Genomic DNA, 23769 nt, shown 5'->3' on the forward strand with positions numbered 1-23769 from the left:
TTATCGCCTTAGGAATATGCGTCATCTGCCTAACTTAATAGGAACTTATTTGATCGGAAATGTTTAAATTGACTTTCACTTTTTCAGGTACTCACTGTGCGTGGCAACAGCAGGCTGGGAGGGGTGTGTCAAATCTGCAAGGTAAGGGCAAGAGGGAAAACAGGCCAGGAGGACGCGCAGCCTGACCTTTTTTCGGTGTGTTCTATGATGTGAAATTTATGATAAAGTAATTAATAGTGGAAAATTGCGAAGAACTATTTCCGTGTGATATATATTCTAAGCTGGAGTTATTACATTACTGCATGAGGTAATAGTAAGTCTTTCACCATGAAGCTGAGGGACGCTGGAAGCAAAAGCTGGAAAGCAAATTGACTAGCTCTGACCTCCAAGAAAATATTCTTTGGCAATGGCAGAGCATACCGAAATGCACACAACGAACCTCAAAAGTGGCATGTGCAGCAAAAGAGAGAAAAAAAGCAATGTAAAAATTACAGCATTATCAACATCAATACTACCCATTTTCATTGCAAGGAATCATTAAAGAGACCGCACTGAAGCAACGTACGTTATGGCAATGAGCACATCATTGGTTGATTATCAAACTAAATAATCAAAGTAACAGTAAGAATTTTGAAAAGAAGGCATGAAATACCTTTGCGGATGACTTTTCCATAGCGATATTTTGCGTGTTACATAAGTTGAGTAACTCATGAAGTTTGTGTCTTAGCACTTGCGTCTTGTAAGTAGTTCCCCATAATTGTACTTTCCAAGTCTCTGCTTGACGTACGGAATATTTCTGGATACTGCTGTCCAAGCAGGCTAATTGAGCGAGAAGGTCGCTATTGTTTCTTTTTCTAAATTTTATGCTATGACAAGGTGATTGCAGAATAGATGAGGTATTTATAAAATATAGTACGTACATTCTTCGCTTCTGTGAACTGACGTTGCCAAATGAAGTGAACGAACGAGAGCTGACGCCTTTGCCGCTGTCGGCGAGCACGGCGTCGTCCTCCCTGACACCAACCAAGTATATTGAACCAACGTCCCTCAGAAGTGCCCGTGATTCAATTGAAAACGACGAGGTCATTCACAGATAGCGTGGTCGTGAACCACGCGATCTCGAAGAGCGCTCGCTTGACGCACTTTCGCAACACCTTCGATCATTTCGCTCAAGGCTGCAATTAATACACCGTAGGAACAGTGATGCGCCACTAAAATCGATCTAAATCATACGAGAAAGCATGGTGCAAAAGGCAAAATAGCAACTCTTAGCTGGTCACCCTTGCCCGAGACGATGGAGCCGGGGGCATAAAAAAACACGGTGAGTTGGCGAACATACAGTTTAAAAAACACGCTATATTCGTGTCATGAATCAGAATATAAGATGTGGCGCGTTCCGACTTTAGAAATAGCCTTTCCTTAGAATCGCGGCATTTGGGTATACCTTACGCCAAGAAAAAGAACAACTCAGAGGAATTAAACAGTCCGGCATTAAAGCTTGTTAGAAAATCACGAGGTTCACTACTCTATATTTCTGTCAAAGCGAGTGCTCGCGTGAAACGTTCTTGATTTCTATGAAAATTTGGTGTTAAGGCAAACTTTGCACCAAGCATGGTACAAGCAGGCACTGGAAATCATGGCAAATAAAGAGTTAGCCGCCAATGAATAAGAGCGAGCGATTAGTAATGTTCTTTCCTAGATATTCCAATCGTCCATAAATGGCACGTGAGGGGCCGCAATATATATGCGCCATATATATGGAAATGGTCGTCCTTGGGCCTAAGACGTCGGTGGATTTTCTCCCCTAAACTCGGCAAAGTCGCGCCCTGCACGCATGGACAGGCCGTGGTTTTCGCGAACACGATCTGTAGAAGGAGCATGGCTATGCACATCAATCCTGAGAATTAGACTGAAAGTTATGTAAACTGCTTTCTAAGCTTCCTAAAGCATTGATAATGTTTCTTGACCAGACTCTCAGAAAAGAAATCTCGAAGGGTATCTTATGCGATGTTTGCTTTCTGTCATTTGATGAACGGCTTGGTTCACCAGGTACATGCTATGGTTGATGCTTTATTTTGTTTTCTTGTCTAGAGCAGTCTGCTCCTTATGCAGCTCCTTGGGTAGTGTAGGCGTTTCGCGATTTTTGTAATATTCTTTGCTCGGCGTTCCCCTGTGATTTTCATTCGCAGATCCGTGCGGTTTAGCTTGCGGCTGCTGACACGACTTAAGATCATCGTAGGCAGTCGCTCGCTCATTTCTACTTCTGTGGTGGTGGATATCTCTACGCGTGTCGCGGAGATTTCTTGCAGCTTTTGTTTGCGTGTTTGACTAATCTTCCTAGGCTTTGGCGGGATATAACGGAAGATTGCGCACGTACCTGATTTGCATTCTTACAAAGTAAAAGATTAATAATGTTGCACAATGATGAGATAGATACCTGGGTATTTACATAAAGAGGGATACTACATCATTTTTATATTAAAATGTTGTGCTAAAGCTCTCACTAAGGTTGTTCCAATAAAAATGATAGCTTGATTGCTAAGGTAAGGTCATATTTTTCTCAATAATAATTTCAAAAAAATGTCAGTGAAAGAACTTCCTGACGTCTTTCGTGCCCCTGCCGTCGTACATGTTCACATTGAAACCTAAGGTTAGTGACCTCAAGATCTGTCAGACAGAACAGTTAGTCTGAATAAAATGATCTCACCATTAATACCATATTTCGCACGTCATTAATTAGAATGTATAACGACAAAGCAGCGAATAAATGTCAGAAGATATATGTAATTTATTTGCGCTAATTTAATGCCTTCATATGAAGCGAACTTATTTGCAAAACGCGACAAGCAATGCTAAATATTGTAGTCACGACAACATTTTGAATTATAATTATTCCCGTAAAATAAAACAGCGCACACAACAGCTTTTTCAATGTAATTCTAGAATACGCATTTCATGAAATACATCAAGACACCGAACGCATCCTAGTAAGCACAGTGTATGCCTGTCTACTAGGGCAACAGGCAGTATAAAATACTTTATGGTCAAATAAGGCTTAGTTGTGTGGGCGTAAGTACACGATACGGCTAGCCTTATAAGAGACAATATTACGGTTGAACTTGAGCGCTATGCGTTGAAATACCGTAGTGACGTGTAAAAAGATAGTTACTGCAGTAGCAATCTGCGTGTAATGCTTAACTTTACCGGTACTTAATAGACCAAAACCATCTAAAATGATTGCGAATTTTTCAACTTCACACTGCTCGAGGCAACGGCAGACTGGGAATGATGTGTCGTATCAGCAAGCGATCGCTAACAGGTCAAACAGTCCAGGAGGGAGGGCTGCGTAACCTATGTATGGTGTGTTCTTTGATATAAAATTTATAATAAAGTAAGTAAAGTGGCAAAAATGCGAAGACCCATTTACGCGTGATATAAATTTCTGAGTTGGAGTTAGTACATTATTGCAAGATCTTAATTATTATTTTTTTCATCATGAAGATTACGGAGGCTGGGAGAAAAGAAAACTGAAAACAAATTGGCTATCTACGGCCTCCATGAAAGAACTCTTTGTCAGTCGCAGATCATACCGAAATGCACATAAATGTCGTAAGGTGGCATGTAGAGAAATACACAGAAAGAAAACAATGGACCAATTACCAGCCTTCTAAACATCAATAGAATCAATTTTTATTGCAATTATACATTATTAAGAACGGAATAAAACACTTGCATTAAGGCAATGAGCACATTATTGGTTGAGTGTGAAACCAATTATTCAAAGGAACATTAAAAATTTTGAAAAGAAAGCATGCAATTCCTTTTTGGGTGACATTTGCAGAGCGATGTTTTGACGGTTAAATAAGCTAAGTAACTGAGGAACTTTGTTTCTTAGCATTTCCGTCCTGTAATTTCTTCCACGTAATTGTACGTTCCAAGCTTCTACGTGACGGACAGAATAGCTCTGGGTCCTTCTATCCAAGCAGTAGTATCGGTCGCGAAGGCGTTTTGTGTCTTTTTTATTCTGATATAAAAGCTACGGCGACGCGACTGGAGTATAGATAAGGTATTTGTAAGCTGATATTCCTATAAAAACTGGGGCTGAGGGATTGTGGAACCTACGCCATACATGTGTCTTGGCATTTTTTTCTGAAGAGGGTGTACCTTTCGTAGGTTCGCGGTAGTAGTAGATCCCCATAAAGGATGACAGTAAGTTTTCATCATCATCGGGGGCAGCATCAGTAGACTATTTTATGTCCACTGCAGGACGATGGCCTCTCCCTGTGATCTCCAATTAACCCTGTCATGAGCCAACCGATTCGAACAAGAGCTCGCGGATTTCCAAATTTCATCGCCATACCTAGTCTTCTGGCGTCTTCGATTGCGTTTTCGTTCTTTTGACACCCATTCTGTAACCATAAACGTCAACTGGTTATGTAACCTGCGCATTACATCACCCACTCAGCTCCACTTTTCCTCCTAATGTTAATATGAATATTGGCTTTACCCGTTTGCAATCAGATACAAACTGCTCTCTGTCTCTTATTGTTCTTACTGCTCTCTGTCTCTTATGCCTAGCATTCTTCGTTTCATCGCTACTTGCGTGGTCCTAAACTTGTCAAACTTTTTTGCACATGTCGGGGTTGCCATCCAAAATATGAGCACCCGCAAAATGAACTGTTTGTACACCTTCTTTTTTAATGGTAATGATAAGCTTCCAGTGAGGAACTGACAATGTCCGACGTATGCGCTCCAAACTGCTTCTACTCTTCCGTGACTTTTCTTCTCATGGTCAAGGTTCCCTGTGTTTAATTGATCTAGGTAAACGCAATTCTTCACAGATTTTAAAGGCCGACTGGCGATCTTGGACTATTGTTCTTTTGCCCGGCTATTCATGAATACCTTTGTCTTTTGCATATTAATCTTCAATCCCACACTTACACTCTCACTGTTAAGGGCCTCAATGATTTATTGTAACTCGTTTCCAAAGTTGCTGAACAGAATAAAGTCATCTGCAAAGCCAAGGTTGCTGAGAAATTCACCGTCGATCCTTTCCACTAAGCCTTCCCACTTTACTAGCTTGAATACTTCTTCCAAGCCCGAAGTGAATAGCATTGGGGAGATAGGATCTCCTTGTCTCACTCATTTCTTTACGAGTATTTTCCTACATTTGTTGTGTTGAATTAAGGTAGCTCTGGAATCTGTGTAGGTATTTTCAAATATTTATGTAGGCTGCCTGTATTCCTTGATTACGTAATGCCTATGTGATTGCTGGTGTCTCTACTCAATCAGATGCTTTTTCGTAATTTATGAAAGCAATATAAAGACGCTGATTGTACTCTGCGGATTTCTCTATTTTTTGATTGATGACCAGGATGTGATCCATTGCAGAGTATCTCTTCCTGAAACCTGTCTGTTCCATTGGTTGACTAAACTCCAGTGTTGCCCTTCTTATATTGGAGATTATCTGGGTGAAAATTTTATATAATACTCGAAGTAAGCTGACGAACTTTAGATCTTTCGATTCTTTAAGGGGTCCCTTTTTGTGGATTAGTTAAAATTTTGCAGTTTTCAGTTTTCTCAAACCCTTGAAATCGATCGACACTTCATAGAGAGAGCCGCCAGTTTTTAAATCATGAAGTGTACTCCATCTTTGAGTAAATGGACTGTTATTCGATCTTCTCCTGCCAGTTTTCCCCGCTTCATGTCTTGCAAGGCCCGTATGAGCTCATCGCTAGTTATACGAGAAGTCTCTGAAGCTGTTCATTGCTGCCTCGAAGGGAGGGGTCGTCTCAGCTCTGGGTACTGTTCAGGTAAGTATAAAATTTATGTGCTGCTTTTCGATACCTTCGACATTACCGATATTACCCTGCTTATCTTTCAGTGCATACACCTTGGTTTGTCCTAGACGAAGTTTTTATCTCAGTTATTTGAGGCTGCCTCCATTTTTGATGGCGTCGTCAGTATTTGTCACGGTATAATTTCGAAAATCATTTATTTTCGCTTTGTACATCCGTTGTGACAATTCCGCGAATTCTATCTTATCTCTTGCGTTGGGCTCTTTCTTTGTGGCTCCTTTATTGGGTCCTTTGGTACTTGGGAGAGCTTGCCTACAGGTTGCCTTGGTGCCTTGCCTCCCACTTCAATTGGTGTCCCTTAAGCTATCCTTGTTACGGTGCATTCATTACATCTATGTCATCGGCATCTTTCTGTTCTAAAGTTGCAAATTCGCTTGAAAGTATCTGTCTAAATTTGTGTTCTTGTACCCCCAATGCATCTAGATTGGCCTGTTTTTTTCTTGACCAATATCACTCTTTCTCTTTCCAAATTCAGGTAAATTCTAGCCCTCATCAACCTATGATCACTGCACTTCCCAATACCTAACACTTCTACATCTTGGACTATGGTGGGATCGACAAAAGTATGCAATCAATTTTATTTTTTGTTTCACCATTAGGGCTTTTTCAGGTCCACTTTCTGTTGCTACGCTTCTTTAAGAAGGTGTTCATTGTTAGCAACTCATTTCGTTTTGTAAATTCTACTTGCATCTCTCTTCTAGCATTCCTAGAATCGATGCTGTAGCTACCAATTTCTTGGTCAGTAGCCTGCTTTTCCCCACCTGTGCACTGATGTCGCCCATTACTAATGTATACTGAGTTTGCACTTTTGTCGTCACTAATCCAGCATCCTTATAAAACTGTGTTACTTCAAGATCCTCGTGAGTGGATGGTGGAGCGCAGGCTACTACTACCTTTATTCTATACCTATTATTCAGCTTGATTGCTACTACTGGCACGCTCTCACAAACACTGTACAATTCTTCATTGTTGCCCACTATGTCCTTAAGGATTAGGATTTCTAACCCCTACTTCTTATCGGGGAGACCTCTATAGCAGAGGTCATGGGCGTTAGTCTCCCCAATATCAGCCTCTCAAGTTCTTCTAATCTCACTAAGGCGGATGATATCCCAAACAGTGTCTGATGGTTCCTCAAAAAATCCTGCTAAGCTAATCTCACTCGACAGAATTCGAGCGCTAAAGGTGGACAGGGCCAGCTTCCTTTGGGGATGTCGGAACCAATAGATTCTTAGCACTCTCTGTTGCGTTGTTGATTGGACCGCCGCCTTTGTCAGGTGCTGTGCAGCTGCTGAGGACTGAGTGTCATGGTTTAGTTGCAGAACTCATGAGGGAGTCAGTGGCTGAATACAGCACCAGAGAGGCCAGTTACTTCTCTGGTGAAGGAGCGTCCTTGCGGAAGGTTAGTGGGGCTTCCTAATTTGGTTGTAGCTGGATTAGTATAGCCCCGTCCCTCTCGTCATGTTTTGCCGGTCACAGGCGCCACTCAAAGCCTACAGGTGTTGTGCAATAGAGGAAGTAAAAGTCGAGCTCACCATCCTCAAGCAAAATTTCATACTAAGATTTGAACTACCGTCGATGCAACGGAGCATCCCACAAAGCTCAGTGAGATAATCCCGTGGGCGGCGAGGCTACCTTAACGCGGAGAAATCCAGCCCAGAGGGCCTTACATAGCTAAGAGATCCATCTGCGGCGTCGCCCATTATAGTGTCAATTCTCAATGGTGCTAACATATCCAATTGGCTTCTTAGCTTACTGGAAGCGTTTCCGAACTATACGTTATCAAGTCAGGAAGGCTATGCCTCATTTAGGCTACAGCAATGTCGCCTGTGATCAGCCATACATGGTTGCACACGCCGCTCATAGAAGGAATTGATGATCCTGCTTTTCCCCAATGGGAATAAAGAAATGAAGTTATAAATCAGAAGTTTAACTTTCGTAGGGAGATTGTTTTTTAAGGTAAGTTATTCTACGATACTGGATAACTTTTCTTGTAATACGACTGAAGGGGCCGACCCAAGACATTGCCTCAGAAAATATTGCTCCAAGTATCCTAGATGTTTTAATTGCGTCTATTTGTGAGCCGTTACTATCAGGCCACCTTTTGAATAAATAAAATATTTTTACAGGTCACAATGTAGGATACAAATGTCAGATTCAATAAAACTTCCCACGCGGAGCGCAGCTGTTTGAACACGGCCTTAAACTTTAATATATACAGTCAGGGAAGCAGGTATAAAAGCAGAAAGCAGAGCCCTCAGTAGAAAGCCTATGCTCGATCTGTACTTCCGTTTGTCGCCATTGTTTCGCACTACGACCGTCAGGATAAATACGCAGCTCGCCCAGGAACCGCCTTTGTGAAAAAACAGAGTCACTGACGGACGACAGTCGTTGCACCAGAAGGTGTAAATCTGTTCAACTTTCTCCTGTATAAAAGAAGAATCTGTTGACTTAGGTAAGTGGTTTTTAGCTTAACATGCACCGAATTTCATACTTCTGTGAGGTATGACACGGTGTCTCATGCATTAGCGAAATCACAGGAGATACTAGCATGTAGCGAGCTTGGGCGAAGCTCGAAATCAAATTATTCGTAAAGGGTAATATTTACACATTAACAAACTTTATTTGACGAAATCTGTGCTGCTAACTAGTAAAAAAATAACTGACGATTACGATACTTCAAAATGGGAAATTTGCGTTTTGTTATTTCGCGATTGGTTGCACGACTACGGCAATACACCTCATGTCGCACATGGCAAACGGAGCGAAGTTTGGCGCGACTGCCTCGCTAATTAGGAGATCGGGAGAGACAACGCGTGGAATATGCCTTCGCGTGATTTACAGCAGCCGCCCCACAGAGACATCCGCTCATACAGCGCTTTGTTTTCGTATATGCTATAGGTGGACGGACTCAGCGCATCCCATCCGAGAACACACGATGGCGCGCTACTCCGGCGCTATCTCGTAGCCGCCGCCACCGCAGAGCCTGTCTTGCGCAGTACTAAGCTTTTTTACTCATGGTTTCGCCATACTAACCTCTTCCGCTATCAGGCACCTCTGTCGCTATGGCTCCACTGCACCTCCCGCCCACGGTTTCCTCCTCTCTGTCACTTCACTATTGCCCTCTTTTATAACCCGCAGCGCTCCCCGTTCGCTCTTTCATCCTTCACTATGATTCTTTTCTCGGGTACGTCAAAGGACGACGCTGGCGCGAAATGCAGGAACGGCCGCTTAAGAGCTTCGCTTTATAACAGTATGTTCCACCAAGCTAACGACATTGTAATAAGGTATTGACACGATTCCAAAGAAGAAAAATTCTGCAAAAAAATTATTGCCAATTCGACCTGGCCGAACGAACGAAATAGAAAGGAGCGCTAGAGCGAGCGACAGCAAACTAATAAACAACTTTCTTGCCTACTTCAATTGCGCCCAGAAACGTCGAAAACGTGGTAAATAGTAAGAAAATATTTCGCGTTAAAATTTAGCAAGATGTGCAGGCACTCTCAAGGGCTCCAAGAACAAAATTTCAGCAGAAATCACATGGAGCTCTCCCTAGTCTTCACCTAACAACGAACGTCCTAAATACAACTGCTCATCCAAAAATTAAATAAAAATCATGAGTACGCTTGTGTTGTCTTACCATACTTGTCGACGTTTTAACCAGCGCCGGTTATGAATAAGTTTCAGCTTCTCTACTGAGACTACAAATGCCATTTCCATTCACACAAACTAGCTAAATTTTGAAGAACCTAGAACTATGAGTGCATCTGTGAGTAGCTCGTTGGGTATCTGAAAAAGATAGCAAGCCGATATCGCTATAACCTTTCGAGCAATGGTATCTGGATGCTTCAATGACAGAGTCTGTTTTCAATGCCACCTTCCAGCTTGCATATCTCAGTGACATTCCGGGACTTCTTCAACAGAAATAACCGGCACTCAAATAAATTTTCCAGATCCAGAAGGAACAATCTGAAAGTAAATGCAGAGGGACGTGGCTAAATGGTGAACGGGCATGATAAATTGTTGAGAAGGGGCGTACTTCAGCGGAACTATTCTTTCGCGTTTCGATGAGAGTGGCGATAATTTGTCGGCATCCCCTTAAAAACAGGGTGGTGACATGTAGTCAATACGGACTTGTGGTAATTCGGTATGCTGTACCCCTGTTGAAAAATTTATGAGAACATTCTACGAGCAGTGGACGTTATGAGGGCACGTCGCACAGATTTGACGAGAAGTGAACGATATGCTATGCATACTGAACGATATCTCAAAGAAAATGTGCGTGATCTATGCGATGTGCTAGGCGGAATTTTACGAAGTGCACGACTTGCATGCCATGTGCTATGAGAATGCGCAGTGCATCTATGAGATTTGTGCGATGAGCTGCGTAGAACTAAAGAGATTACGTATAAGGAGTATTGAGATGGCGTGTTATGTGCACACTATAGTTGTATGAGAAACGTGATCTTTGAGGATGACTATGAACTACATAGAAAGTACGTGTCCTTAAATCGTTGTGCATGCAAACGTAAATAATGACATTGAATTTAATCATGAGTCATCTGTAGTATATGCGAGAGCATGATCAATGGGCTGTACGATGACATCGAACCATTGTGATATATATGCAAGCATAATTTATGAAGCGAATAAGAGGACCAGTGTTCAACTTCTGCAATATCACGTGATGAACACATACACCTCATCAAAGCTTGCGTCCCTACTATTGATGCAATAATTTTCAGTTGGGGACGTATTCTCTGATAAACACTTATGTCGATACTGCTGCCACCACGTGACGTATTGCTCGACTAGCCAATAAACCCGCACTAACAGTCTTATTGTCAAAAACTATATTCCGAGAATACATCGTTTGTTCAGAGTAGATGTGTCTAACCTATTAATGTAATAAATGAGTAAGGCACTCCATTGAAAATTTGTATGAGAATTCTGCGGGAAATAAACGAGATGAATGCATTTCGTACATATGTGACGAGAAGTGAATGATATCTTACACATATTGAACGCGATCTCGCAGAAAATGTGCGGGTCGATATGATCTTCTACGCATACCTTTACGAAGTGCACGAGGTTTATACGATGTGCTAAGAGAACGCGTAGAGCGTGTATGAGATGTGTGAGGTGGCGTGTGATGTGACCGCATTGCAGTCGTATGAGCCACATGCTCTTTGAGGATTACCATGAACTACATACAAAATGTGTGCACTTAAGTCGTAGTGCACACAAAAGCTCGTTAATGACAGTGATATTTATTATAACGTATCTCTAGTACATGCAAGAGCATGATGAATGTGCTTTATGATGACGCTGAACCATTGTGGCACATATACCAGCATAAATTACAGAGCAAATGAGAGGTCCAGAGTTCAACTTCTGGAATTTAATGAAATGAACACATACATTCCGATCAAAGATGCTGTCGGTGCTATGATGCAGTGATTTTCACTTGGGGTCGTATTCTCGGATGAACACTTACCGTAATACTACTGCCTTTGCATGACGCACTTCTCCACCAGCCAATAAGCACTGAATGGCAAATGATATTGTCGAAAGCTATCGTCAGAGAATACATCCCTTGATCAATGTAGGTCAGCTTAAGATTTTGAAGGAATTTAGGATTTCGGTAACTTCAAAATTTCATAATAGAATGCTATACTTTTGTTTGTGCGAACATTTACAGAATCTCGCAATGTAATTATAGCACACTGGAAAGACATCCAACAAGGACAAGTTAGCAGATAAGGTTATTCCGTGCAGTTTGATCAGTGACAGAAGATGCATGCACGCTGTCACATCGTAATGATATTTCATGGAACAGAGATCTCAGTCAGAGATAGTATTGGGCGAACTTAACTTGAAGCTGTATATTTTCCAAACAGCTAAGTGCGTCGACCACGAAACCGTGAAATACAGATCTGCTAGTGTCTTTTCATTAGCCATGCTATGAGGATGTTAGTGTTAGTGTGAGAATGCGGCCCAGTCGACGGTTGGAGATGGAGAGTCAGCCGCGTCTATACGAGAAAGGGCACCAACGGGGCTGTTGTCGGCACCTTTCACGTAACGTATGTCGGTTGTAAATTTCGCAATTTAAGGGCTCTGTCTCAACCGTTTACGTAGCAGGCTGGTGTATCACTAGGTAGTGTGCTAAGCTCTATGTTATTGTCAAGACGAACTTTCTGCATACTGTCATAGTGCGTACAATGTTTACTTGTAATTATGTGAATGATGTGCAAATCGGTTACAGATCTTGTATTATTGCTAGCTGCGAAATGTAAGTACGGCTTGGCCTCAATTATTTATCTAAGTAGGCTGGTGCGAATGGATTCAAGCCAAATCCCCGGAAAATAATGTATGGGCTTTTCTCGAATAAGAGATGTAGACTACCAAATCCCGATATTCTTCCTATAGAAAAGCACTACCTGTGTGTTCCGAACATTAATTCGTCGGTATTATTCTTGACTATGATCTAACCTTTATATCCGAAATGAAGTATCATAAAGTGAAGTGTTTGAATAGTATGAATCTGTTGAAGATTTCGCCCCACACATATTGGGGACTTGAAAAAAAGGTGCCTCTTGACCTTGTTTAAAAATTTCATACGATCTAGCCTTGACGACAGAGCCGTAGTATATAACCCTCGTACGCTTAGTGCTTAGGGAACTCCTAGATTCGCTTCATCACATGGGAATCCGTGTTGCCACAGGTGTTTTAGGACTAGTCCTGCAGAATACCTGCACGCTGACTCCAACGAATCTCAAACATCTGCAAAGCACACACTTAATTTTCTCCAATTCCCAGAGTGTTAAGTCAGACATGGAGCATTCGTCATTCCATCATTCGCGACATATCCTGTGTCAGGCTGTTCCTTAACCGCCCAGCCATAAGGCCTTGTCTGTCCCTCCAGTTGGAAGAACTCTTAGATAGAACAGGCGTCCCTCTTCTAGTGAATGCCTTTTTGGCTCCTACTCTGCTTCTACCACGTTGGGAGTGGCTAACTAGTGCGACATCTCCTTCATAGAAATATTGTGACGAGCACCTGAGGCACTAATACAATCATATATTCTTGAACTTCTGGACAAGTATCCCTCTGCTGAATTTCCCAAAGATGCCTCGAAGGCTCCTGCTGATGTTGCTTCCTCATTATCAACATCTGGGCCACTAAAGTGAAAAACAAATATGCATACAACGGATGCATACGCTATACTTTCGGCTATCCAAAACATAAGGCTCGCAAATATCGCTACGGCTATTGTCTTCACAGTTTCACCAGGTGAGACCTGAGTTGTTCACTAACACACAAGAACTCCATTTTTAATAAGCTGTAGAGCTTGTTGTGCTCAATTAAAATGGACCAAGCGACTGTACTAGGCTGGGAACATCACCACAAAAGTTAAGAGGGCAATCTAGCAGCTGATGCACACGCTATTTCAGTAACTTTCACCGACGCAGATATATATACATCAATCTGGAAGGCTGTCTCCACATCTGGTGCAGACAGTCTTTTCTGCGCCGTAAGCTGAGGAGGTCTTGCCAATGAGCGTAGAATGATAAAGTATTAAATAAGCTGCGCATGATAAAACCAAAACTAGGGAATTGGATAGCTGATAAAACAGCATAATACAATGAAGTACTTGTTTGTAGATTAAGAGTAGGACACACTTAACATATTCGCTCTTACCTTTTGAGTGGAAGGGATCCTCCGACTTGTAGTAAGTGAGGCAATAATCTCCCAGTGTTCCTTGCGCTTATTCAATGTCCTGCAATAGAAGGAGAAATGAAAAGTATTTCCCTTCTGTATAGCTCGCAAACACACCTCTCCACCGGGAATACTTCTTAGCAATAAAGCACGTTTCCTTCTGAAAAAAAGTTAGAGTTCTTAGCTGAGACCGATATCCTGAAAATCATTTGGCCACACAAAGCTTAGCATTTGAACAGCCTTTTACTGAAGGGCTCTCTTCAAGCTCAAGTGTAACAGTTATTTTTTGTTGCATGATGTGTTATAAAAAATGAAACTGGCATATCACTAATTATTCAGTGCCTTTATTTTATAACCAATATCTTTTCGGCCATTTACAGTGACAGTTATTAAGACCCTTTTCAGCCATGGCACATGTACGAATAAACAATCATTGTCCTCGGTATCTACAATTCATCTATGATATTACCATTCGTCATTCGGCTCCCTGGCCATACCTTGATCTTGCTCCATAAAGCACCACAAATATGCATCATGAATTTGCTCATGGTTACTTACACTCTTGGATAGCCTTCATAATAATCACATTTTGGGTGATGACGTGAGTACGAAATTTAGCAGGAAGGCTTATGCAGAAGCACTTAGTGTTGGGTACTGCTGTAGCAGCGACCTAGGTTCATAAGAAAACTCACTGGCGTTGACAAATTTTCCTTATTTTCTATAGCTGAAGCCTTCAGGAACGGTCGGTCGTGAACAGAACACGCTCTAACTTACGAGCAGAATCATAAAGGAATTCTTTGTTCACCTGTATTTCCTTGATAATAGCTTGAACATGACTCTTGCCTGTTCTACCAGCGCGAAAGAATTACTTTGTTGTTCTAACACCCTACAGAGTTGTACACGAAAGGCCTTTGTTGTTGTTTCTTCACAGCATATACTGGTGAAACAGAGGGAGAACTAATATGGTACTGCTGATTATGATTGTGCTATCTATATCCGAAGTTTCAAAAATTACGGCATGTAAGTAAAATGTTTTATGTCCCAATTGCAGAGGGGGGTCCTTAAGTTTGTTTTTATTAGACGAAACGGTTCTACTTAAGCTCATATATAGGGAGGAATGATTACCTAAACTTAGAAAGGCTCACCAACTAAAAAGACCTATTTTTCTGTTGCAAAAAAATGTTCTCATTCAATGCAGAACTTGTAATCTATCGGCAAGGAGGTTTCACGGTATAATTGTTTCAAATTGTCACTAAATTATTCCAGTAAATTTATTCTGGAACAAAATCATAAAGAAATAAAGAACCACAAATTCGTATGTGCGAATTCAGAGCCATCGCTTAACAGAGTGGATTGGCTCAGAATTTGTTGAATGTTGCGAGTGTTAGGAACATTCCCATTAATTTGTGCACTTAGCAGGTAACCAGAGACACTTAATTTCTTTGTAAATAATGATATATTAGAAAGACGTGTTCCTACATTCGTTTGCAGGCCAAACATCCATACAAGAAAAACTTTCGTTATAGTGTTGCTGGAGTTCTTGATATTATTCCACCTGCAAATCTCTATCACTTTTGACAAGGTATTAGTCGTCCAACTGCGCCATTTTGCTGCTATTCCATTTTTTTGGTTCTGAATGCACCCACTCGCGTGCCATTTTCGCTATCTATATAAAAGTGCCGCAATGTTGCGTTTTCACGGCAGTGCAATTTTTTCAGTAGGTTTATTTAACTACATACTCAACTACACAAATCGATTAGGGAATATTAAAACATTTACTTCGCGACTCCATCATAAAATTATTTGCAACACACCGTGCATAGTGTACTGTCCGTGGGAAGGCAAGTTTAATTGGTCGCTGTTGGCTTTGTGTTTGGCTTCACTCTTGACCAGCACCTAACGATTGCACAGTAATAACACGCTTCGTGAAGTGTTCCAAAAGAAATAATTTCTCTACTCCCAAACTGCTGCAAAAATTTTGTTGGGGTTGCTCCTAAACTCTTCCGGAATGAAGTTTTTCCTGATCAAAATTTGCTCCGAATTCTGAACTGTCTGGACCATTACTGGGTAAGTAAATCCATCTTGGGTCTTCCCAGACCACCGAATATGTTCAGTGCATGCTGTTTCTAGCCAGAGTAGTTAAGCTAAGCAACATTTTGTTGGACGGTTGACATCGCTAGCAGACAGACGATCTGGATTGCAATGTCTTGGGACTATTTCCAATAGTCATGTTTGTGCTAGTTCTTCTTTTGAAATATATTAGATCTAGAACTAAATTTTTACTGATCAAATGTGTTGTACTTTATAGAGTATATAAACATTCATTGTCACCATAGTCCTTGCTCATATGTGTCTTCAATGTTTCTTTCCTAGGAATGAAGACTTCGTATCTTTATGGAACACATTCTGTGTTGAAAAAAGCTACGTCGCGTTCATATTTTGTGTCATTTGCACCTTTGACTAAATGTACTTTTACTCTTAGTATCTTTGGAGTCATGTTGTTTGAAGACTCTACTGGATTTCTTTCTTAGGCTATGTGTACCAACTCTTGAATTGTTTCGTAACATATGCAACACATTTTCTATTCCGGGAAACGCTTGTTTAAAATGTTCAAGTGCCTTGTAATTGAGATTGTATTTTCACTGTCACAACACCTTTTTTTTCTTCGTTTCGCTATCACAGCAAGGATCAGCTTTCTTCAACATGAAATGATTTTTAGCTTCTGTTGTCCGCAACCTCCAAGATACCTTGAGTGAAAAGCCAGAGCCGTTATCCGGGCACTCAGCACAAGAAGAGGGCAAGAAAATCCTTGCATCATAAAGAGAACCACAAGAAATCATCCAAGGCAGCCACCCGACACGTTATAAAATGTGGTCTCAAGCCCCTGATTGTCTGTACAGAACCGCATTACATACAATAATTACTCCGCCAAAAGCTACAAAAAATATTGCTTCCAATTTCTTCATAATGTTTGTTTACAATATCGCTCAAGCTGTAACTTCTGCTATACTGAAGTTTAATTTGTGGCTTGCAAAAGCTACGTTCAAAAAGGACATACAGATCACCATAGAGTTGAATGTCATCTTTTGGCGCTGACGGTTCCTGTGCTCTTTTGAACGCCAGCGGTCGGTGAGTTCCGCGGGGCGGGTTTTGCTCCACCTCGAAAGATGGCGCCACGCTGCGTGGTCATGACGGAAGCGTCCGGCAAGCGTAGACACGTACACTAGGCCGCAGATTTGCACGCGACCACTTTGACGGGTCAAAAAGGAAAAGAAGCGACAGACGCTGAATGTGCTGCACTCTTGCGAGAAAAGCGGTCGACGGCAGCGGTTCCAAATGCAGTAAAAGACGTTATACGAACGCAATTGTTTCCCGTCACTGTGGCCGGAAAAAATTGCCTCCAACCGAACCAGTGCACAGTATTGCGTGGTGCGCTCTGGTGCGGTGTAGTATGCTATTGCGAACATGCAATACACCCATTTTAAGATTGGGGATAGTGCCACCTCCAACCAATCTGCTTTCCGGGTAGCCATTTATTACTTGCATCTAGGTTAGGTTACGGCAGATCCTGTATTTTTTTCTTGTTTCTATTTTTTGATGTGCAGTAATGATTTGCGGATTGCTTCTTGTTAACATCCTATGCAAGACATTAGATGTTAAACTATCCTCCTGTTTAGGGACTCCAAAAAGTTTCCCACGCAGTAATTAAACTGAATAAAGATAGATGCATCAGGTCGATTTGGCGCATATGTTTCCCGTGATGCGCATTATGCATTTTGCATTTCCTTCGTTATGTACGTGCGTTGTGAGAATGACCTGCTGTGTCGTGTTTACTGTTGTTCTTGCTTTGTGCATTATACATTTTTGGGGACATTCATTAGTAAATTTCTGCCTGTGCAGTAGCAGACTTATAATAATGGAACTTCCTTTTTGTTATTTAGTATTAAATCGAATGTGCACCAGAACGTATATTTTTACTTCACTGGTTTTTAGTACCCATACTGCAGTAAGGTGTAAAATTCATGAATTGATAACAGTGCTGTGGCAATGGCCACAACTTTTTCAAGGATGCAAGAACGTAGAGCACTCCCATTGCTTTCTATGTCAATTTTTCAGGACCACGAGAGTCCTAATCATGGTAATGTAAGTAATGAGGGCATTACTTTGCGTTTCGCAACCTCATACGTGTGCTAAAGTAATATGGATAAAATATACCGACAATGCAGCGAACTGCTCTAATTTCTTGCAATACGGATATCGCTCTTCGAAAAGAAAACTGATTATAGGATTCCATCACACGCGAAATGTACGCCGTCGCCTGCCACACAACTAAAGCTAGGTTCCATTTTACTTGTCAAGAATCTGTACAGCTAATTGGATTCTTGCAGCTGTGGATTCACGTAAGCTCACCTTCATGCTTGTTTTGCCCTGCACTCTGTTATCGTTGTGAATGGACATGCTGACAGACGTTTCCCTTATTGTAAGTTTTAAAGTCTTGGCAGTTGAATGTGTGGCAAACGCCCAAATGAAACATTTTGGCACCGCAATAATGCTTTTAAGTTGCTTGTGTAAAAGCCGACATACGATTTATGGCTACAAAAATATATTTATCAGAAGATGCACTCTACACTTCGAATCTCTAAAATATCATTCAAATGGGACGCAAATTTATGCGAATTTCGTGCCGAATGTGCTTATATAGTGTCAAACACTATTCCTGTACATGGAGTGCTGCAAAAATATTAAATCGGATTTAATTTTATTTAACGTGTCCCGAAAATTAACAAACAGGTTTCTGCTATAGTAATTATTTTATTTCGCAATCATATTGCGATAGCATTGAGCAACAAGACAGGTGAAGTTGGAAGAAAGGAACTTATACAAGGTGGTGGCAGCAGTGGGTCTCTCTACAGGCAATTGGATAGCAAACGCGTACCCAAAGAACAATGTGGGATGTGACAAGGAGGTGTTCCTTCAAGCTAGGTACAGTTTTGGTACCTAGATTGAAGATTCTCCAATGGCGGAGAACCTAATCGGTTTTAAACATGTTAAATCACAAGGCAGCTGAACACGACGTAATTCTAGAAGGCAGAGGCAGCACAACTATATCTCGCACATTATTACGTATACGAAAAAAAGAGTGTCGAACATGGAAACAAATTTATTACTTTGGCCTCACGATCTTTCATTGGTCGACCACCACCAGGCCAATAACATTAGATAGCTTTTTGAGCGTATTTCTTGTTCAGAACATTACCAGCAAGCGTTGCTACATTACAAGAGCAAAACAGTAAGCAAGGTATTGAATCCCAAGTTCAGTAGAAGTGAACAATACAACCGTCCTTTTCGTGCAGCCTAGCTGTGTGCAGCTTTGAATACCCGTCAGAAGTCTGCGCCTGGAGTTGTTCGTGCTATGTACGAAAAGAGCCTATTGTATTCCCTATCTTGAAACAGGGCAAACATATGTCGTCATTGGCTAGTTACTGCCCTATAGTGCTAACAAGTTGCCTCTGTAAGGGTACTTGAACAAATTATCAATCTCTGGCTATGAAAATGTTTTAGAACCAATGAAATTTTTTGACAATTAGCACTGTGGATTTAAATGTGACCTTTCCACTACTGGCCACCACGCGCGGGCTTAGGCATACATTCATGTAAATGTTGCTCATAAACTGTTCATCTTTTCGGTTTGCCTTGATGAATAGCAATCTCATGACATCACATTGCACTACAGAATTTTGCGAGATCTCTCAAAAGTAAGCATTGGTAGGAATATAATTTACCTAATGGAGAGTTATTTAAGTGTTATTGTTATGGTTAATATATGTTACAATTCTATCGTATTATCTCTCTAAGCACGCTTTATGTTAGAATTGGCGATGCTCTGTCCAGGCTGCTTATCCAAGGGACGGTTGCCACAGGCTGGAGTCTTACTTGTACCAGTTTTATTGTAAAAATCGATTTGGTATATTCGTTTATTCCTCGAAGTATGATTCGCCATATGTTGTTGAAGTACAGACGGCATCTAAATAATGTGATCTGGCAATGTGCGAGCGACAGCTTGAATTTTGGTCTGGCCAAAGTGTCTAGATGTACACAAGCTAAATTTTACTTTTACAGTATCGCGCATACTTCTTTTGAAGAAATTGAAACCTGGCCCCAGACCACCTTGTTGAGCTGAATGGTCCACAATTACCTGTAAACAAGTACCACATATTTCTTGGCATAATTTTAGACATCAAGGTAACCTTCACTGGTACCTGAAGTACCTCATGAAACATGCCTCAAAGCAATGAGCGTTTTTAAAATCTTTTAGTACGCAACGTTAGGTAGCGACAAGTAGCAAGCATTGTTTTCTTACTATTTTATTTGACTCTAGTTTTTTTCTGCTTTCTAGAAACTGCTATTCCTCTTGCCCGATGCACTCCAATGGGCCAGTAAGGCATGACGAATAAATAAGTAATTAAACATGCCTCATGAACTTTCACAAAAGCTTCATACGGACGCAGTTGAATAACGGACTGTAGTGCAACAGCGGCTATTTCAAGCGCATTAAATATGCTTGATCCTGTAAATACCTAGGTTCTCGCCTAGTGACCGGTGCCTTCAGTACAAGTCTTGTAGAGAGTCTACACGTAGAAGCTAATGAGCGATCGCTCCATCTTCAAACGTAGTACTCCAGTTCCATGTATTTCCTCGAAGTAAACGCAAACCACGATAATCCTTCATTTCTAACGTTAGATAACGTGAGATGTGCAATGATGCCGCATAATGGACCTACAGCTAGACGGCCATTTTCTCTTCGTGTACACAATCTTCGTGAGGAGTTGAATGTTAGAATTCTTCAGCATAATGTTATGACCCCAGCAAAGCCATTTAAGTGTGGCATTGGCAGCTCACAGCACACGATGCATCGTTTCTAGTGGTGACAAAACACAATTAAAAGCAACATATTCGAATGCATTTTCTAGAACTTCATACGAAGTATTCCCGCACATAATATTGCACTAGTGCTTCGAGGTCACGTGTCGGCATGTTTTAAGCAGCGATCGCTCGGTCCTTCTTGGAATCCTTTATTCTGCACCCAGAAACATGTATGTATGAGTTCGAACCCCATGCATTGTTTTCGGCTGTGAAGCATAAAGAAAATATTATAGAAAGCTGTAAAACAACTGCACTAAGGACACCGCAGCGGAAATTATTTCAAGTATTATATTATTTAATCAAAGGATAAATGGAAATTAAAGTGAATAAAGAATAAACTGACCATAGGAGGTATCCGAACCCCGTCTTCGCTTTACGCGTGCGATGCTCTTACCAAGTGAGCTACTGCAGCGCCGTTTCGCCATCCACTTTTTTGAGTACTAAATTTATCTACTAGGACTTACTCTGAGAGTGGAAACCACTGCCACCATTCACGGCCTTGGCGACGGATATCGAACATCCATTCTACGGCAGATATTGCGTCAAAGTGAACTTTTGGGTGAAAACAACTGATAAATAAATCCATAGTAGTGGTTCTCGCAAATTTGCGCCACTGGCATACTTTCAAATATTACGTGGTTCTTTCGGAATGTATCTTTTGTGTTAATAGTATACTTCATCAGCCATTATCATAATATTATTACCTATAGATTTCAGACAATTTGCACCAACTCTTGTAGACGCCTTTGGAGCTCTGTTTATTCCAAGAAAGGCAACGCCCCAGCTCATGCGCGAATAAGTAGAACAGGGAAGATGATGATGGCTATGTACAAATGAAAACGACGAAGTACGTTAATAGTGCTTACAATATATTTGTACACTGTAAAAAAATGTTCCTTACTTTACAGAAAGTCTGCTGGTAATTTGTGACCGAACACTTTTTCGTAATTTAAGAACGGTCATTTCCGTAGAACGGACAACTGTATAAGAGAGACCGTAATACAAGATACGAGTGCTTCAGTACCTAGAAAACGGAAGACTCTGTATTCCGAATCTGTACTATAACCGTCAAAGTACGGTGCTTCTCCTGATCAGAAAACGGAACACACTGCATGCTGAATCTGTACTATAACCGTTAAAATACAGGTGCTTGCCGTATTCAGATAACGAAAGACTGCGTATGCTGAATCTGTACTATATCCGTTAAAGTACAGGTGCTTCCCGTATTTCCTCTTGCAGAGCATATCCATTGTTTGGAGAATGTGCCATCGGGGACAAAATTGCCCAGGACGTGCGATAGTTGACCGAATATTATGGTGCACTATTTGCTGGGATCAGCCATGCTAACATCTGCGTTCGGAATGTACATACGTGACCCATTGTTTTCAGTGGTCTTGAACAGAAATGCGATTTGGTCAATGCTTGCACTTCCAAGGCACTTTTTCCACGACAGTACATATCATTTAATGCAAATGTACTGCATTTAATGCAGTACATATCATTTAATGCAAACATATCATTTAAGGCAGCTCATAGCCGAAGCAGCAGGTCACCATTGAGAAAACTGTCTTGCCAACACACTGACATGGCTGCAGTAATAAAACACTTTGCACTTTGTGATATGAATGCATTGCATAGCATATATACAAAAAGGTGCAACATTTCAGTCATCAAATTCTTAAGTCACAGAAGCAACTTTATTTTCTTCAATCACTCTCTTGCACTTTCTCCTGGTGAAAGTTGTTCTTGACCCCAAACGCTTGCAATGATAAACTTGCTGCTGTTAGGAGAAACAAATAGTATTCGTCAATATCCATCCTAAAGAAAGCGCCAGAAAATATAATTACAGAACACAACAAAGCAGTAACTTCTGTGTTAGAAAAAAATGTGAGTAGACCAAGGTTGTCGGAAGAAGGGATGTTGCTGTAGCCAACATTTCGACATGGGTGCTTGTCATCAAGGTAGCAAATGTTTTCCTTGACTGTGTTGTTTTGGACTGTGCATAGCTCACTGGCCCCTAGCCTCACTGGGGGAGAAAAAGCTGCTGAATATAATTGGTGAAGTGAAGCCAAAGTGTTAAAATAAAGGAAGGAAGAGTGTGCTTAGCAGTGGTGATCGTGATGGAGCGGGTATGAGCACAGCTGTCAGTTCTTGCTAAGTGTAGGGGTGACCAAAACAGAAAATGATGTACACCTGTAAGCAGTCATTATTCCAGTAGACCTAATCCTCCCAGAAGACAAAATAGGTATTAAGATAAACAGTTTGCACTTTTGGAAAAAGGAAACGAAGAATAAAGGAAAATAAATTTTTTATCAAGATGCATCTGCTTAAATCACTGTAAATGGTAAATGAAGGCACATTATGAGTACATATTTTGTTAAAAGCCGATGATGAAAAAATATATTAACCAAATTTTAAAAAATAGGCACATGAAAATTAAGCTAGGGTACGACCGTAAAACAGAATAGAACAGCCTGTGGAAAAAAATGGGATGGACACTATGATAAGCAAGTGCGAGATTGCAAAACGTCGAGTGCTGTTCATATTCATGCTGCGGTTGACGGCTTCAAGTTTCTGTCTTCCTGTGGAACCTTTGTCTTACTTGAGCAAGGAAATGGGTCATTTTTTAAACAAGTCAGTTCAAATGCTGTTCAAAGCTTCAGCATTAATATAATGAAAGAAAATATTATGCGCAGTTCTCCTGAGTGTCCTTTCATTCACCAGTTATTTCCACCGGTGTAAGCTCAAAAGTTAATGGTCTAAATGGACCTTAGCTCCCTGCAAACCATTAGCTGGTCTTTTTTTAACACAGATGCCTGCACATTATATGTGTTGGCAGGAGCGCTAGTGAACTATATAATACTTGTTGCCACAACCCAAGTGAAACTTGGTAACAGTGAGTGAAAAAACACCACCACTCCACAATACTGATTCAAGTTGTCTAGAAAAGTTGCTTGAATTATTGTACACCACCCCCCCCCCCGCCAAAGGCACAATGATACACCACACTGACTCTCATGGTGTCAGCCATGCTATTATAACACTGGGCATCAAGGGAGGAGAATTAGGGGATAAGAGGGCACAATTCTTTCTGTTAGAACATCAAATGTGCTTTACAATAATGCGCGTGCCAACTAACAAAGGGGAAGCCGGTTTGTCAGATAGTGACCAAGGCGTACGAAAGCTAATGACATTTTGCACAGCAGAATGCTGCCGATGAGGTGTTGTGCGCACAGGTGCACTCTTTCACACAACATGACATCCTGCAGTGAA

General features: G+C 41.2%; 1 protein-coding gene across 8 annotated transcripts in view; it reads left to right on the forward strand.

Moving 5' to 3' along the window:
- Nucleotides 1-23769, forward strand: part of LOC142569016 (uncharacterized) — a 179492-nt gene that overhangs the window by 40527 nt on the left and 115196 nt on the right. For 5 of the 8 annotated variants that reach the window (XM_075678535.1, XM_075678539.1, XM_075678538.1 and 2 more), the window contains exons 3-4: nucleotides 88-141; nucleotides 14504-14592. In XM_075678535.1, the coding sequence (XP_075534650.1) occupies nucleotides 14535-14592 (58 nt within the window). In that variant the 5' untranslated portion in view covers nucleotides 88-141; nucleotides 14504-14534. Of the gene's footprint in view, nucleotides 1-87; nucleotides 142-8132; nucleotides 8311-12960; nucleotides 13147-14503; nucleotides 14593-23769 lie in introns of those variants that run through there. The other 3 variants (XM_075678541.1, XM_075678534.1, XM_075678540.1) reach the window with 2 other exon arrangements.

Source organism: Dermacentor variabilis, unplaced genomic scaffold (assembly GCF_050947875.1).
Source record: "Dermacentor variabilis isolate Ectoservices unplaced genomic scaffold, ASM5094787v1 scaffold_33, whole genome shotgun sequence".
Classification (NCBI taxonomy): Eukaryota; Metazoa; Arthropoda; class Arachnida; order Ixodida; family Ixodidae; genus Dermacentor; species Dermacentor variabilis.